At 31.0% G+C, this 17576-nt stretch overlaps 2 protein-coding genes across 4 annotated transcripts; one reads left to right on the forward strand and one right to left on the reverse strand.

Moving 5' to 3' along the window:
- Nucleotides 1-11876: 11876 nt before the first annotated feature.
- Nucleotides 11877-13708, forward strand: LOC109165802 (E3 ubiquitin-protein ligase RLIM-like; the record flags this gene model as incomplete). Its single annotated transcript, XM_019314743.1, has 3 exons — nt 11877-11886; nt 11969-12137; nt 13385-13708. Coding segments are annotated over exons 1-3 (495 nt in total), but the record flags the coding sequence as incomplete, so codon positions are not given.
- A 1814-nt stretch (nt 13709-15522) lies between these two features.
- On the reverse strand, nt 15523-17163 carry LOC109169240 (60S ribosome subunit biogenesis protein NIP7 homolog). 3 transcript variants are annotated; one of them, XM_019318097.1, is made up of 2 exons: nt 17058-17163; nt 15523-16404 (listed from the first exon to the last, which is right to left on the reverse strand). In XM_019318097.1, the coding sequence occupies exon 2, from the start codon at nt 16356-16358 to the stop codon at nt 15795-15797; it is 564 nt and encodes a 187-aa protein (XP_019173642.1). In that variant the 5' UTR covers nt 16359-16404; nt 17058-17163; the 3' UTR covers nt 15523-15794. The 3 variants fall into 3 exon arrangements, with proteins under 3 accessions (XP_019173642.1, XP_019173649.1, XP_019173657.1); XM_019318104.1 differs by having other exon boundaries at nt 15523-16388; nt 17058-17161; XM_019318112.1 differs by having other exon boundaries at nt 15523-16382; nt 17058-17157.
- Between the last annotated feature and the right edge of the window lie 413 nt (nt 17164-17576).

Here is a 17576-nt window from a genome sequence, read left to right on the forward strand (position 1 = left end):
GAGAATCGAACCTGATTTTTTTTTTAAGTGGGACGCGCGTTTTTAGTCAAAATGACGTCGTTTTGCATCGTATGCACCATGCGCATGGTGCATTCGGTTGCACAGCATAACTATTGATTGAGATCCAATAATAATCAATTGGTATACTATGGAGTATGGACCATGATCCACTTTGGATTGTGGAGATTGATTCAAAACAACATTTTTTTTTTTTTGGAAATGATTCAAAACAACATTTAAATTATGTGGGTGTTTGGTAAATGATTGATAGCTAATAACTGATAACTGATTAAGTTATCTGATAGTTGATAGTTGGTAGTTGATTTGACGAGCTCATATAGCAGGTTGTAAAAAAATATTTCATAATTTAGTTATTTAAGTTTAGTTTATTGTATGTAAAATGACCTATAAGGGCATAAACATATTTTGCTAATTTATTAACTCTTAAATTATATTTAGTACTTTTTATTTATTTATTATTATGAATTACAAAAATGTGTAAAGTCAAAAAGAAACAAAAACATTACTATTGTTGTTACGGAAATGAACAACAACAAGAGAGATATAACTAGTTGGTAAATAGTTGTTAGTTGATAGCCAATAGCTGTTAATTGGGGTATTAGAGTGTATAATTAGTTGATAACATTAGCTTATTGTAGAAAGACGTTTAGTAAATTAACTGTTAGCTGATACTTGTAAGGTATAATTTCTTTTTTCAAAAAGCTAATTGAACAAAATGTAAATACCCAAAATGGTCCCTCGACTATAGATAAATTCACAAATTGGTCATCGACTTTCAATTTCAACCAATTAAGTCCTTAACTTTGTAATTTTGACACAATTTGGTCCTCCATCTATTTGACCATTTGTTGACTGTGATTTTTGAGGATATATATGTAATTTCATGGTCCATAGTCGGTTTTTTAAGGTTCCGGTTGCATTTCCAGACCGCACTGTTACATTTGAATCCACAAAGCAATCTACCAAATCCGGTCGTCTTTCTTCATCCTCCTTTTGGATTCAATGTAGTTGAGTTCGTACCAGAGCGAAGAAGACGGCGTGTTTCTGAACCAGTGCAACATCATCCTGGAGGCCTCCACGTGTTCTGACGAGAGCTGAAGGTTCTTTTGGAGATCGTCGATCACGGTCAACAAACGGTCAAATAGATGGAGGACCAAATCATGTCAAAATTGCAAAGTTAAGGACTTAATTGGTTGAAATTGAAAGTCGAGGATCATTTTGTGAATTTAGCTATAGTCGAGGGACCATTTTGGGTATTTACTCAAAATGTTTTTAGTAACTTTTTTTTAATTTTAACATTTTGAAGTACAAAAAGCTAATTAACCAAACACTTAATTTTTAAATCAACTAGTATTTGCACCCGTGCGATGCACGGAATGAATTTGTTGTAATATATTAAGAATATATGAATCGATATATAATTATTTAAATTAGAATATCAAATATTATATAGTGCAATTAAAGATAGGGTTTGGATCGTTTATATATTTTGATGTTATCATTGCTTGAATTTGTGTAAATAATTGGTCAAATTAATAGCTAATGTCTAGATGTACGCATACGGTGCTATAACTTTGAAGATTTTATTTATATTTAGAATTTTCATAAATTAGGCAAATGTGCTCGTTCTCTAACAACTCAGTTATAGAAATGAATTGATATCCTTATTCATTTGATTGGAATATATATTTTTTTGTCTAGATATATAACAATTTTTTCATTTAAAAAAAACTTAATATCACCGATTATATTTACACATTATTGAAACCTCTTTGTAGACGACATTGGTAGTGACAACACAATCTTGTTCATCTTCGTCTAGAGCTAACACCTTCAATCCATCAGGACGGATTACTTGGATTAAAATATATAATGGTAGAATATTACTCAATTAGTTATCCTTTTATATTTTCAGTCAATTAGTGATATCAGATTCATTTTCAGACAATTATTCTTTTTTTTTTATTTTCAGTCAATTAATCAATTAGAATATCAAATGCAGTGATAATTTTACCTAATTTTTCGTTCAATTTTTAATTGATGATTTAGATATTATTATTGAAATATTTCTGTTCCATTTTTAATTTACCTTTACTATTGTTTAAAATAAGCATTTACTATTGATAATGTAGAATATTATTATTGAACTATTTTTCTCTAATTTTTAATTTTCATTCAATTTTTAATTAAAATGCAATGATCTAACCATTTTTTTAGTCAATTATGGAGCATTTGTTTTTACAGTCAATTATTAATATTCATTTCTTTTTATATTTTTAGTCAATTAGTAATATTAGATTCATTTTCAGTCAATTTTTTTTTAATTTTCAGTCAATTATAATATAGATGTATTGATATTTTTACATAATTTCTGTTACATTTTAATTTGATGATGTAGAATATTTTTAATGAAATATTTTTGTTCCATTTTCAATTTACATTTACTATTTTTTAAAATATGTCTTTACTACTTGATGATGTAAAATATTATTATTGAAATATTTTCTTTCTATTCTTAATTTTCCTTTACTTCTAAACAAAAAGAAAAAAAAACTTTGGACTTCTCACTACTTGCCCACATTGATGGGCAAGCAATTATGTTTGTAAACATTTTCAAGAGCTCATCTTTCTAAACATTTTCAATGTGAGATTAAAATGATCCCACATCATTCTTCTTATTTTTTTCTAATTTTAATTTTATTTTGTATATTGTTTTGTTTGGATGATGATGATGATGATGATGATTATGATGATGATGATGATGATGATGATGATGATGATGATAATTATTATTATTATTATTATTATTATTATTATTATTATTATTATTATTATTGACGATTTAAAAAAAAATTAAGATTGACAAATTCACCAAAATTTTAACAAATTCGTCATTTTAACAATTTATCTTTAATCAAAACACCAAAAATATTATTTAATAACTCAGTAATTTGCTCTAAACTGCTAATAAATAAAACAACACATACATTTTGGATTAATCTTTCCCAACCCACTAATAATAAATAATGAATAAATAAATAAAAACTAAAATAAGAAGACAAAACTAAGGTTTCTTAAATAAGGACCTTTTAACTTCTCAATACTTACAACATTAATGGACAAACAATTATGTTTGTACCTCTTATATAGAGGAGTTCAAAAGCTCATCTTTTCAAACATTTTCAATGTGGGATCAAAATAATCTCATATCATTTACAAAGAGAGTCCGTGGCTCCCTTTTGTCTTTTTTTTTTTTTTTTTAAATTTAATTTTATTTTGTATATAGTTTTATTTGGATTATTATTATTATTATTATTATTATTATTATTATTGTTGTTGTTGTTGTTGTTGTTGTTGTTGTAATTTGATTATTTGGCAAATTCGACAAAATTTTAACAAATTCGCATGTTTAACATTTTATATTTAATCAAAACATCAAAAATATTATTTAATAACTTAGCAATTTGCTCCAAACTGCTAAAAACTAAAACAATACATATACATTTTGAGTTAATCTTTCCCAAACCCCCTAATAAATTAAAAAACATTTATAAAAAAAAAACTAAAATAAGAAGCCACTAAGATAAGGTTTATTAAATAAGAGTCTTTTGACTCGTTGGACTTCAATAGGTTGAGAAAGTTTATACGAATAGATATTATATGTAACATGGTCAATCGAATAGTTATGTTGTAGAACCGTGTCCACCTTGCAAGGTGGACACAATTCTATGTTAATAATTATTGAACTATATGTTCATAATTATAAAACTATATATTCATAATTATTGAACTCTATATTCACAATTACAAAACTATATGTTCATAATTACTTAATTATATGTTCATAATTATAAAGTTATATATTCATAATTTTTGAACTTCATATTCACAATTATTGAATCTCTATATTCATAATTACATAACTATATGTTCATAATTATGTTCACAACACTGTGTTCATAATTATAGAACTATATATTCATAATTATGAACAATTTTGGAACCGTGTCTATCATGCAAGGTGGACACAGTTTCACAGCATAATTTGTCGGGTCAATAGTACTCAAAAATAAAATTGGAGCATTTGGACTTCTCAGTACTTGCCCACATTGATGGTCAAACAATTATGTTTGTAAGAGGGGCATTGCTCCTCTTATATAGAGGAGCTCAAGAGGTCCTCTTTCCAAACATTTTCAATGTGGATCAAAATTATCTAGCATCATTTACAAAGGGAGCCCGTGGCTCCATTTTGTCTTTTTCTTATTATTTTTAATTTTAAATTTAATTTTATTTTGTATATTGTTTTGTTTGGATTATTATTATTATTATTATTATTATTATTATTATTATTATTATTATTATTATTATTGTTATTGTTATTATTTTAATTTTAATTTTATTTTATTTTATTTTATTATTACATTATTAAATAAGATTTTATTATACTTGAACAATAATATTATTAATTATATTATAGAATATAATACCATTCATAATATTACCAATTAATAGATTTTATTTAATTTTCATTTAACATTTACTTACCAAATAAGCTTTACTATAAAAGTTTGAGGGGGAGGGGGGGGGGGGGGGGGGAATGAAATATGATGATTTTGTTGTTGTTTTTTTTTTTTTTTTTGAAAAGGGATGATTTTGTTTTTATATAATAATAATAATAATAATAATAATAATAATAATATATAATATATATAGATTAATTATTACCCTAATACTTAATTTATAATTCTGATTTTAAAATTCTTCTTATTATTATTATTATTATTATTATTATTATTATTATTATTAACATTAACATTAACATTTGATTAGTTTTATAAAAAAAAATATAAATTCTAAGTTTTGTATGAATAAATTTAAACTCTAATCCGACGCATTTTCTTATATAATTGTATAATTCATTGTATATACACATAATATTTATTAATATGTATATAGGAAAGTTCTATAATATAATTTGATTAATTATAATTTATATTTATATATTTATAATTAAAAAATTACATTTAAAATTTTAAAAAGTAGCATTTAAATTTTGCATGATTATTTTAGTGCATAAGTGTATGTATGATTAGAAATATTCATTTTGGTTAATTTAATAATTTCATTTCTTTAATTATATTTCATATTTTATTATTTGTAATTTAATGAAATTGTCACAAATATTTCTATGGAAGAAATCTTATATTTCTCAATTTCATTAATTATATTGATTATAATTATCAAATATTGTGGCAATTACCATAATAATTTCATTAATTATATTAATTATAATATTTGTACTAATCTCTTCCAAATTTAAATACATTACCATAATAATCACACAAAAGAATGAAAGAAAAATTATCAGAATAATTACCTTTAATAAGAATAAGAAAATTATATTAAAAATTAATTATATATTAAGGTAAGTATAATTTATTTCATGCCAATAATATTATACATTAAGTATAAAAATATATGTGTATATAAATTACCATAGTCTATGTATATACTTTAAGAAAATATTCATTATTAAAGAGGGGATATATAATTTAAAAAGTAAATTATTTATTAGATTACCTAATATAATTGTCTTACTAATTGATTCCATGCTACTATGTATAATTCATATATTTTAATTTTTTTAAATCTAAATAGCTATTAATTGCCTTAATAATTAAAATAATTGTTAGTCAATCAATATTCAATAGTACTAAAAGTATTATTTTGAATTTTTATACATAAGATATAATATTATTAAATCAAAATAATTAAAAATAATGTGTCTATATTACAAAAGATTTTATAATAGTAATTTTTATTGCCTAATAGAATTTGGCAATTATTAAACATTGTTTATGGTAATTATTGTATGACATTTAATACTAAAATTATTAGGTAGAATTTTTATAATTAAGGTATAATATTATTAAATCAAAATTATTAAAAGTAATGTATCCACAATATAAAATAAATTATACTTGTCTTAAAAATTATTTTTTTAATGCTAGTGACTCTATTACATTGTATTAATATAAATTTACAATAATCATTTATTAATATAAATTTACAATTATAAATTTGTATAAGGAAAACATAGAAACTTCTGATAATAAAAAAAAAATCCCTCCATTTCATTTTTCTCTTTCCTCACCCTCACATTCCCACTCTCTTTAGAAAAAGGCAAAGTTGGATGAGAAATGGCCTCTATCCACAACGTCTTCACCCCTCAATTCGATTTAGCTTTTGCTTGATTGTTGTTTTGCCCAAGAACCACGTAAACACTTAACGCTGCTTGTTAAAAAAAACATAGAAACTTGAATGAGATGTACAAATCTCATAGTCAACATACTAACTCTAAGTTTCATAAAATCTTAGAACATTATCAAAATCACCGTCGTTATCATTCTCGATCGCATCTCTATGCTCTTCCATAAAAACTAAAACATTAGGGTTCTGTTACCAAGCCTCCTCCTCCTCAATCTCTTTTTGTTGAAACCCATTCACAGTAGGCTAGAGGTCCTGCTTTTTAATCAAGTAACTGAACACAAAAAATCACAATAAATTGATGAAAACAACCAATCCAACATGCAGAATGCAACACTTTGATCTCAGGGTATTTAAAGAAAAAATGTCAAAATCAAATAACATATACCCCAAATATACATACATTTACACCGGTAATTGAACAAATACTTGGACACACTGTAACAACATATCATGATATACAAACCCCTAACAAATCGAAATAAAGATGAAAACGTGAACATAGTTTACACCTATTGGAATCATAATATTACCTTGAAATGAACTATGAGATCTGAGCCCCTAGCTTTGCAGGCTGCATTCAGAAACAACCATATAAAACTTAGAAATCAAATGAAATCATGAACAATATAGAGTGCAAATGAAAGTATAATTTGTATTTATAGGTGAAAAATACTAATTCCAAAGGAAAGTATAATAATTTGTAATTAAGGTAATAACTTATTATTATTATTATTATTATTATTATTATTATTATTATTATTATTAATTATAATTCTGACGGAATATTTCTTAGCATTAAAATGAGTACGTGTATATATAATTTCCATATGCATACCCTAACAATTACAACTACATTTCACAGGATTATTTATGAATTTAATTATTAATTATATATAGAGTACCATAATATTCTTTCCATAAACTTCACACACAGAATATTTATAAATTTACATAATTGTCCCTAAGTTTTGGGGGGAAAATTTGGCTAGGAGGATTTTACTTTTATATATATATATAGATTCAAACAACTAATAGTGGTCAAATAAACCAAAATAACCTATAAATTAACTATTTTACCAAACATGACCATAAATATCACGGATGCAATATGTCATTTCATAATTAATGCCAAAACTAATGTATGTCATTTCATAATTAAGGCCAAAACTAATGCAATATGTCATTTCATAATTAAGACCAAAACTAATGCAATATGTCATTTCATAATTAAGGCCAAAACTAATGCAATGTTTCATTTCATAATTAAGTTAGGCCAAAACTAACCAAAACCTTTACTCTCTTAGCTTTTCAAATTTTGGCATCCAAAATTGGTTTATCAATTAATTCAATTTAATTATAGGCACACAATATTTCTATAGGGACACATAATCTAAGGGTCCGTTTGGAAAGTAAAAAAATGACTTCTGGAAAATGTTTTCTGAAAAATGAGTCATTTTCTGGAAAACATTTTCCTTTCCAGTGTTTGGTTGCATTCAGGAAAACGGTTTTTGTGTGTTTGGTTCATTTTCTGGAAAATGAGTAGAATTGTATAATTAAACATTTTAATTAATATTTTATTTAGAATATTACAACATGTATAATAATATAATAATAATTTTAAATATAATAAAAAATAACTAATAATATATCAAAAATATTATGATGGTGGTGGTGGTGTAGTGGTAATGGTGTTATTTGTTATATATTAATAATAATAATAATAATAATAATAATAATAATAATAATAATAATAATAATAATAATAATAATAATAACTGGTGGTGGTTGCAGTGGTATGGTGGTGGTGGTGGCGGCGACGGTAGTTGCGATGGTATAGTGGTGGTGGTGGTGGCGGTGGTTGCATGGTCATGGTGGTGGCGGCGACGGTGGTATGGTGGTGGTGGTGGCGGTGAGTCGGTGACGGTGGTATGGTGGTGGTGGTGGCGGCGACGATGGTATGGTGGTGGTGGTGGTGGCGGCGACGGCGACGATGGTTGCGGTGGTATGGTGGTGGCAGCGGCGACGGTGGTGGTAGTGCTGGTGGCGGTGGTTGCGGTGGTATGGTGGTGGTGGTGGCGGCGGCGGTGGTAGTGGTGGTGTGGTGGCGGTGCTATGGTGGTGGTGGCGGCGGCGACGACGATGGTTGCGATGGTATGGTGGTGGCGGCGGCGGCGGTGGTAGTGGTGGTGGTGGCGGCGACGGTGGTTGCGGTGGTATGGTGGTGGTGTGGTTGCGGTGGTATGGTGGTGGTGTGGTTGCGGTGGTATGGTGGTGGTGGTGGCGGCGACGATGGTTGCGGTGGTGGTGGTGGTGGTGGTAGTGGTTGCGGTGGTATGGTGTTGGTGGTGGTGTGGTGGCGGTGATGGTGGTAGTGAGGTGGTGGTGGTATGGTGTTAATGATGTTGGTGGAGGTGTGATGTTGGTGTAAAAGTTGAAAAATGACTTCCCCCGAAAAAAGGGGAAGTCATTTTCCTCCAAAACAAGCCTATTTTCCAAAGTCAACGGAAAATGATTTCCGTTGACTTGATTTTCCAGGCACATCCAAACAATGGAAACTTGAAAAATGATTTCCAGAACTCATTTTCCATGTTTCCAAACACACCCTAAATATCGTTTTGAACTAAGACCGCTAGTGAGACTCGATCTTTAGTCTCTTATAACAAATTTTACATTTGTGACCAATTGAGTTATTCATGTGAACATACAAACATGTTAGAAGGTTTGTGATTTATGAACTATATAACCCGTGTTTTGACTGAGGATACGGGCTCCCAGTCTGATCTACAATTATACAATTTTTTATTGGGAAAATGGCACTTTTTCCCCCTGAGTTATATACCTATAGTATTTTTTCCCCCTAAGTTATTGAAGTGGTTGTTTTTCCCCCTGAAATATTAAATGGACATATTTACCCTTAAACTAAATATTTAATTTATTTTTTTCTCCAACAAATTATGACCATAATTTGGTTCAAACTAAACAAACACTATAGCAACCAAACCGAAATATTCCAATTACAATTTAGAATCGAAATTCGATATTTAGAGTTTATTAAAATCGTGAACCGGAACGGACGGTTCATGTTCCGAAAAAAAAAATACATTTATTGTTGAATTTAGACTATTTTAAAATAAAGACGGTTCAAAACCGCGAATCAGATCCGGAACCGCCGGTTCACGGTTCAAGATTCAATTTTTTGATACATAATTTTAATAAATTGACATTTAAATATTGGGTTCTAGATCTGAATTATAACCGTAAACTATTAATTCGATTGCTTTAGTATCCGGTTCAATTCAAATCGAACCGTGGTCATCCCTACGTATACGCAATAATTTGTTGGAGTAGTAAAATAAATAAAATGTTTACTTTAAGGGTATAAATGTCAATTTAATATATCAGGGGGAAAAAGCACCACTTTTAGAATAATTGAGGGGGCTAATGTGCTTACCTAAATAATTGAGGGGGAAAAAGTGCTATAAGTATATAACTCAGGGGTAAAAAGTGTCATTTTCCCTTTTTTATTTGTGACTTTTTTGTTCCAAATTAATGTTATTTGTTAAAGAGTTAATTATCAATTTGGTCCCTCGACTATAGTGAAAATACCAAATTGATCCTCGACTTTTTTTGACCGATTAAGTCATCAAGTATTGAATTTATGTTTGAAATAGTCCTCCATTAATTTGAGTGATAAATGACCGTCTCTTTTTAGAGCAAAATAGAACTTTCACTCTTTTCCTTCATTCTTTCTTCCTAATTAACATTTTCATCTTTCAATTTGTGAGTTTCAACAGGCGGCGGCGGATTAGAAGACGTGGATAGAAAAGAAAAAATATGATTCTAGTGAATGATTATACTGTTTTTGTTCCATTATGCAAAGAGAATAACCAGTTGAAGAAGGCTTTCATCTTGAACAAATACAGAACACAAATCTCATGGTTAAAAATGTAAGATTAGAAGAGAATAATGTTGAAAAGATTACAATATTACCCACATGCCAATGTATTATCAAATAGAAAGACACAATGAAACAAAATAGAGACAATGGCTTGTAAGCCACACAACTTTCAGGCCAAAGCTACCTAAAAACTGCAATCTTTTCAAGTTTTTCCAAACCTCTGATCTTTCCCATAAGATCAGCAGCTCCAGGAAAATCGCCACCTTCGCCGCCGTAAATTTCCTCCGTCTCCACGTCTCCTAATCCGCCGCCACCCGTTGAAACTCACCAATCTGAAAGCTGAAAATGTTAATTAGGAAGAAAGAATGAGGAAAAAAATTGAAAGTTTTATTTGGCACTCAAAAGAGACGGTCATTTAACATCAAAATTGACGGAAGATCATTTCGGACATAAATTCAATACTTAATTACTTAATCGGTTAAAAAAAAAGTCGATAACCAATTTGGTACTTTCGCTATAGTCGAGGGGCCAAAACGGTAATTAACTCTTTGTTAAAGAAGTTTTGTTGAACTTAGTTATAAACTGAGTACAATCCTTTTAATATATGATGGATGATGGATGCTATGTTCGTTTTTTAGAATCGAGCTATTACTAATTTTCATTTATGGAGTAAGTATGCAATTTCTCACGGCATTCAATTTAGTGCCAAATCATTGTCGAACTCTTATTTTGTGTGTTTTTTTTTTTTTTTTTTTTGGTACATCTTATTTTGGTAATATATAGTTGAGCCTTTGTTACACTCAATTCGGGGATAGGGTATAGACCCTCTTAATTAATTACCATATCATTGGCACAACTTCAATTAATGTGAAAGTCAAGTTATTGATCAAGTGGCTTGTGGTCTACTGATATCGGATTGTTTCCTTTTGTGGGAGGTTTAGATTTCGAGTCTCAGTGTAGACGTACTTTATTTTTAGACTATATTTAGCAAGTGCTCAAGGCAGATTTGGCAGGGGGCAATTAACTCCCTCCCCTACTCCCATTATATATGTAATATGTGTGTCCTCAACTCTAAGGACCCCGGCCCTTAAGAGCATATGGGTCATTGTGCAACTCTATTTTTAGATCATATTTAGCAAGTGCTCAAGGCAGATTTGGCAGGGGGCAATTAACCCCCTCCCCTACTCCCATTATATATGTAATATGTGTGTCCTCAACTCTAAGGACCCCGACCCTTAAGAGCATATGTGTCATTGTTCTCAAACTTCACCTCTGCAACTCATTGAGCTGTTTATGTGGACTCTAATTTTTAATCCATGCCTGGTGTATGTGTATTTCTTTATTTTTTTTTAAATGCATGTTTTGTATGGGTACATGATAAGTTAGCTAAAATGATTCATTGATTCACATCATTTCTCACTCATCCTTTACTTTTGCCACAAGGAGACATGAATGGAGTCTTAAAGTGAAAGATAGCCAAAAAGAGATCAACTCATTTGCAAGCTAGGACAAATAAAGAATCTCTCTAGCTCCCATTCTCCCAAACTCCTAACCTTTTTGTCTTTCCAATTCAAGAAATTAACCATGCATGCGTATATGCCTTAGCTTTTTGATATGATCTTTATATATAAAACCCTACCAACTTCTCATCCACTCCGATCCGATCCTCCCCATTTCCACGCCTCAATATTCTTGATGTTACTTTCTTCCATCCTTCATGTCTCATCAGCTGATTCTTCTCTTTTCCAGAACCGTAACTTACCATTACTACTGGTGCAGGCGATGCCAGAGAACAATGAGGACTGCTTCTTCATCATCAAGTCCATATGAAGTTTCATGTCCCCATTGCTTTGGCCATGCCCAGAATGATCATCATCAGTTTGATGTTCTTGATCCTGCAATTAGGCAAGAAGATCTTCGTGGGCATCCTGGTCGGGTCGTTTTACATGTGAGTGAGTTGATACCAAGTTTAGTTTTCAACTTTAATGATTTTTTTACAAATAATTTTGCTACGTTACTTATGAAGTGCGGGTGAAATAGCGTAAGTCTCGAGTTCAAACTCTATGAATGCAGTTACCTTAAAATCAATGAGTGCTTTAATTTGCCATCCTATGAACATGATTAGTAATAATTTTGTTAAGTTTTAGCCTTGAATTTTATGGTTTAATTTTATCAAATTTAGTCTTTATAATATGTTCCCAAGTAATTTCGTGAGTACAGTAAATCTGTAAATTCTGAACAACCACTTTTTTCAATAGTTATGATCAAGAGGTTGGAATATAAATGTGACAAGAATAACGAGAAATACCTACAACTATGAACCCAGTCAACAATATAGAATTAATGTTTAGGGTTCAAATGATCATATAATATTGATGATGGTTCTTTAAATGATAAAATGTAACAAAATCATTTATTAAAAAAATTAAATTTTGCTCAATGTTTCAATAGACACTATTTGCAAGAAGAGACCAAGACTCAACCTCGACAACTACAGTGTGGGGATTATGTCAAAGTGGACAGATCTCTTGTGTACAGACATTTAGCCCTGCTCATTGAGTCACCCTAATTTACATCTTCCCAAATGATCCGTTATGCCGGCCCCAAAGCAACAAAAAAAAAAAAAAAAAAGGTTAATTCCATCAAAGGTTGTCTTTGGTGGCAATTCCAAATTTAATCCCAAGACTATCGTTTTTGTCATTTAACATCACAGACTATTATTTGTTGGACACTTTTAGTCCTCATGATTTTTTCTATTTTAGTAAAGGTATTTTTGTCTCTTCATATTTTTCATTTGTTATTTTTTTTAAATTTCAATTGGTTTAATATATAAGTTTAGAACTTCACTAAAAACTGGTTGAAAAATATGATTATTAAAAATTAGAGCTTACCTAAAGTTGTAAAACGATTAAGCCGGTTGAAACCTGAAAAATAACCCAAAAAAAAATATGAAAAGACAAAAATGCCTTATTAAAATAGAAAAAATCATGAGAATGACTAAATGTGTCCAAAAAAAATAATAGTCTGAGATGTTAAATGACAAAAACAATAGTCTGAGATTAAATTTGGAATTGTCACCAAAGACAAGGGACCACCGGTGGAATTAACTCAAAAAAAAAAAAAAAAAAAAAAAAAAAAATAAAAATAACTACTAAAATCCAAGAATAAACATGGCATTAACTCTTGTATGTACAGGTCTTGGGCACCGAGCAGAATGCAGTAGCTTCTCTACCATGGCATACGACGGCTTCTCCCTCCTCCGGTGAAAATGGAAGCAGGATTCAAGAATTGAATCAGAACGATGACAGCCCATCATCAGGACCAGAACCATCTTCATCATCCGCCATTGAAGCTCTGCCGAAGGTGAAGATCAGCCCAGAACACATGGCCATGGCCTGCAACTCAAACTGCCCAGTCTGCAAGGACGAGTTTGAGGTTGGGGTGGAAGTGAGGGAGCTTCCTTGCAGACATTTTTACCATTCAGACTGCATTCTTCCATGGCTGCAGACCAACAACACTTGCCCAGTTTGCAGATACGAGGTAGTTCAAGGTTGCTGTCCTATAAACCATGGCGTCCAGGAAGAGCATTACAGTATAAATGATTTTGGGTATACAGAAGAAGAAGAAGAAAGTATTAGGAGCCCTCTTGTGTGGGGATGGAATCAGGTTCTGTCATTGTGGCCTTTTACTATGCTGTCATATTGGATGTATGAATCCTTCAATCTTGTGGAAAGTATAACCTCGGCTTATTTTGAAGATTGAAGATCAATGGTGAGTACATCATTAAATTACGAAAATACCCCTGGCAAGTTTACCCATAGTACTATTTTATAGACGTGGACTCCCAAATCTTATTCCCTAAATTTTACTCCTGATATGGCGGACAATGGTAAGCTACCTTTTTCATGTGGGTCCCAATACAAGTGTCTACATCAAGATTTTGTGTGTAAAGTTAAAGTTGTGAATAAAAAATGGGAGTACATATATTATTTTCCTTTATAGACTATGTAGGGTTATCGATACAAACTTGGGCTGATAGGTTTTAGCAATTGCACTATTGGACCAATTGAGTTAGATCAGAACTCAATATTCCATCACTAATTAAATACTTTCAAAAACTCTGCGGAGTTGGCAATATGACATCATGTTAGGGTGTCAATACCTATGGATGGTAATTTCGAATTCAATATCCTATTCTCTCCATTGTTTATTTAGGGATTTAATTTGTAATTTGAGAGTGATTAAACATGATCACGGCAAGTTTAGTCAATCCGGGTACTTTTTTATAGACTGTGTAGGGTGATTAGTATATTGTAGCCAGTACAAACTTGGGCTACTAGGTTTGAACCACTGCCGTGGGTCAGATTTACCAGTATTATTAGATTGGACCAATTGAGTTAAGCCAGAACTCAATATTCCATCACTCACTAAATATTTTAGAAAACTCTATCAAATTAACAATATGACATAGTATTAACACCCGTCAATGGTAATTTCAAATTCAATATCTTATTCCTTCCATAGTAAGTGTATTTAGTTCTAGTTTATTTAGGTATATAATGACTAATTTGGGAGTGACTATTACTAACAAATGTTGGTTGTTTCTTCACTTTCTTGGACAGAGAGGCCATGGACCATGGTGGGGATCACTTGGCTCAATCCTTGACAATGGTGGCTGCAGATTATCTCTCCACCAATTCATAGGGTAACTCCATAATACAGAAGAAAGGTGTACAGCATGGAGGAGTTGAAGAAACCCCAAAAAGACCAAAAACAATGAACATTTTCATGGTCATCTCACATACCAAATCCTACAATGATATTTGAGGTTACAAATCAAGTTCCAGTACAATGTATTACACATGTTGTCACTGTTTACCCAAAACTCATTATCAGAACATTTTCTTAAGGCTGTTAACAATTTGACACATTTGGAATACAATTAACAGCCCAAACCGTAGGTTGTTAACAATTTGACACATTTGGAATATTTTGGTTGTGGAAAGCAATAAAAGCCCTATTTGGTAACATAATTAGCTTATCAACCAATTTTGACTTATTTGACCACTATTAGTTGTTTGACTTGGTAAAACAGCTAATATAATTATATAAGTTCTTGATTAATTAGTTTTTTGTAACAATTTATTGCTCTAAAACACTAAAACTCAAAGCAATTTTTTTGGGATCAATTTTTTTGAGAAAGTCATTTTTCATGGTAATCAACTATCAACTAACAGCTAATTTACCAAACATCTTTCTACAATCAGCTAATGCTATTAACTAGTCAACCGCACTAACCCAATCAGCTAACAACTATTTAGCAAACACCCCCGAAGACTAACCACATCTTCAACCATATTAATAATGTGTTAACAGATTGTTCAAACTGCACTATTGACAACCATAATTAAGTTACAGGACAATAAAAGTTCACTTTCTTCATACAGTCTATTGATCCAAGCATCTGAAGCTGAAAAAACGAGATGTAAGCAGGTATATTTTACTGGTGAATATAACTTTCCTTTGAGTAAACAGAGGTCCAATATTAGGCTCAAATAACTCAAAAAGCACTATGTTACCAGAATTATCAGTTTCCCACTCATTCTCAAAGTTCATCCTCCATTCTCAAGTACTCCCCGATATCAGTCTGGTGCAGCACCACAATCCCATTAGGGTCCAACTTCCGACAATCTTGTGTACTCTTTGCAGCAATGCCGAATCCCAGTGGCACATCAGACATGGAGAAAACCACCACCCCATCATGCTCACTTACATTCTCAGTAATCCTCCCAACCCCGCCTTTCAAAACATTGTTTCCATACAAAAAGCTCATTTCAGAAGTGGGTTTTAGCCAAACTTTGTGTCTAGCATGGGCGGCTAACAAACTCAATGACTGGATCGTAAGGTGAAACTTGCCACCTTTGGTGAATTTCCCAATTTGGGTCCCAAGAGAGATCAGGTTATCTCTCTTTATGTTTGTAGCTCTCTTGACAAGGGATTCTGAAACATAATAGACTCGGTTCGTTTGGAGCCGGAAGCAATACCGCCCTGGAGATGGGTCAGGGCCCTCATGTGAGGGGCTCTCCACTATGTTCTTCAGGTTGTTGCCCACAAATTTGTAAAGCTTTTCAAAGACTTGGGTGGTCTCATTCTCATCCAGTGGCCTCATTGACAGCTCCTTATATTTCCTCCTCTCTACCTAACAGAATTCAAACCTGACATGAAAATTTGACAACAATATTCTAACCAATACGCTATAGACGCAGCAAATAATGGGGGTGTTTGGTAAATAGTTGTTAGCTGATTGTGTTAGTGGATTTGACTAGTTGATACCATTAGCTTATTGTAGAAAGATATTTGATAAATTAGTTATTAGTTGTTAGATGATTCATGCAAAACGAATTTCTCAAAAAGCTGATCGAAAAAGCTATTTGAACAACTTTTTGAATTTTACCATTTTGGAGTAATAAGTTGTTACAAAATGCTAATTAATCAAACACGGATGAACAGCTAATAGTGGTTAAACAAGCAAAAATTAAGTATGTTATCAAAAAGGCCAATACATTTTCTATAGAGAAAACAGAGCAGTAATTTAAGCATGTCGAAGAACGAACAGTGTCAGCAAATTGGGCAAGAACAAGTTGCTATGTCAGCTATTTCCACAAAGAAACAAACCAATCTTAGCAGATTTAGGACAAAAATAGTCATGAAAAAAGGTTGATGCTAAAATCTCCCTTTTAAGTCCAGCATATTGAATGCGAAATAGCAGCTTAAAACGAGACAAGAATGGGGGAAATCGCTGCGCTTAGAAAGCGGAGTTGAAGTCTGATGAACAAGTAATAGTTCAGCAACAGAGATTGGCACATACCTGGAAGAGCAATAGAGAGAGATGGTTGGTGTTGAATTGGAGAGGGCGAGGAAGGTTCTGGAGTTAGGGTTTTTGATACTTCCGCACCTGTGGCTATAGGTTCAAAGAATTTGGGATTTTTTTTTAATAGTGTCTCATTTTGTTTGTTCTATTTACTATTTAGAGTCAAGTCAATTTTTTCTTTATTAATTTTTTTAAAATTATTTTTAATTATTTTAAAATTTATTTTTATGTGTATAATAATACTTTTAATATAATTTTTAAATATATAAATTTTATATACTAATATTGAACTTAATATTATAAAAATTGTAATTAAAATAATTTCAATTAAACCTCGTTAACCGGATCAGACAAAATGAAACGAAGAGAGTATATTGTAGCACAAGAAATTATGAAAGTGTCATTATCAGTTGTTTGGTTTGACGGAATTAGGATTCCATTCTTATTTAATTTTGAAGGGGAATAATATTTTTAGTTTGATCGGAAGGAATTATAAATCTTTATTTTCATGAAATT

This window comes from Ipomoea nil, unplaced genomic scaffold, assembly GCF_001879475.1.
Source record: "Ipomoea nil cultivar Tokyo-kokei standard unplaced genomic scaffold, Asagao_1.1 scaffold0317, whole genome shotgun sequence".
Taxonomy (NCBI): domain Eukaryota; kingdom Viridiplantae; phylum Streptophyta; class Magnoliopsida; order Solanales; family Convolvulaceae; genus Ipomoea; species Ipomoea nil.

Excerpts from the sequence above, each read along its gene's own strand:
- LOC109169240 (XM_019318097.1), bottom strand. The coding sequence starts at position 16,358 with ATGAGGCCACTGGATGAGAATGAGACCACCCAAGTCTTTGAAAAGCTT.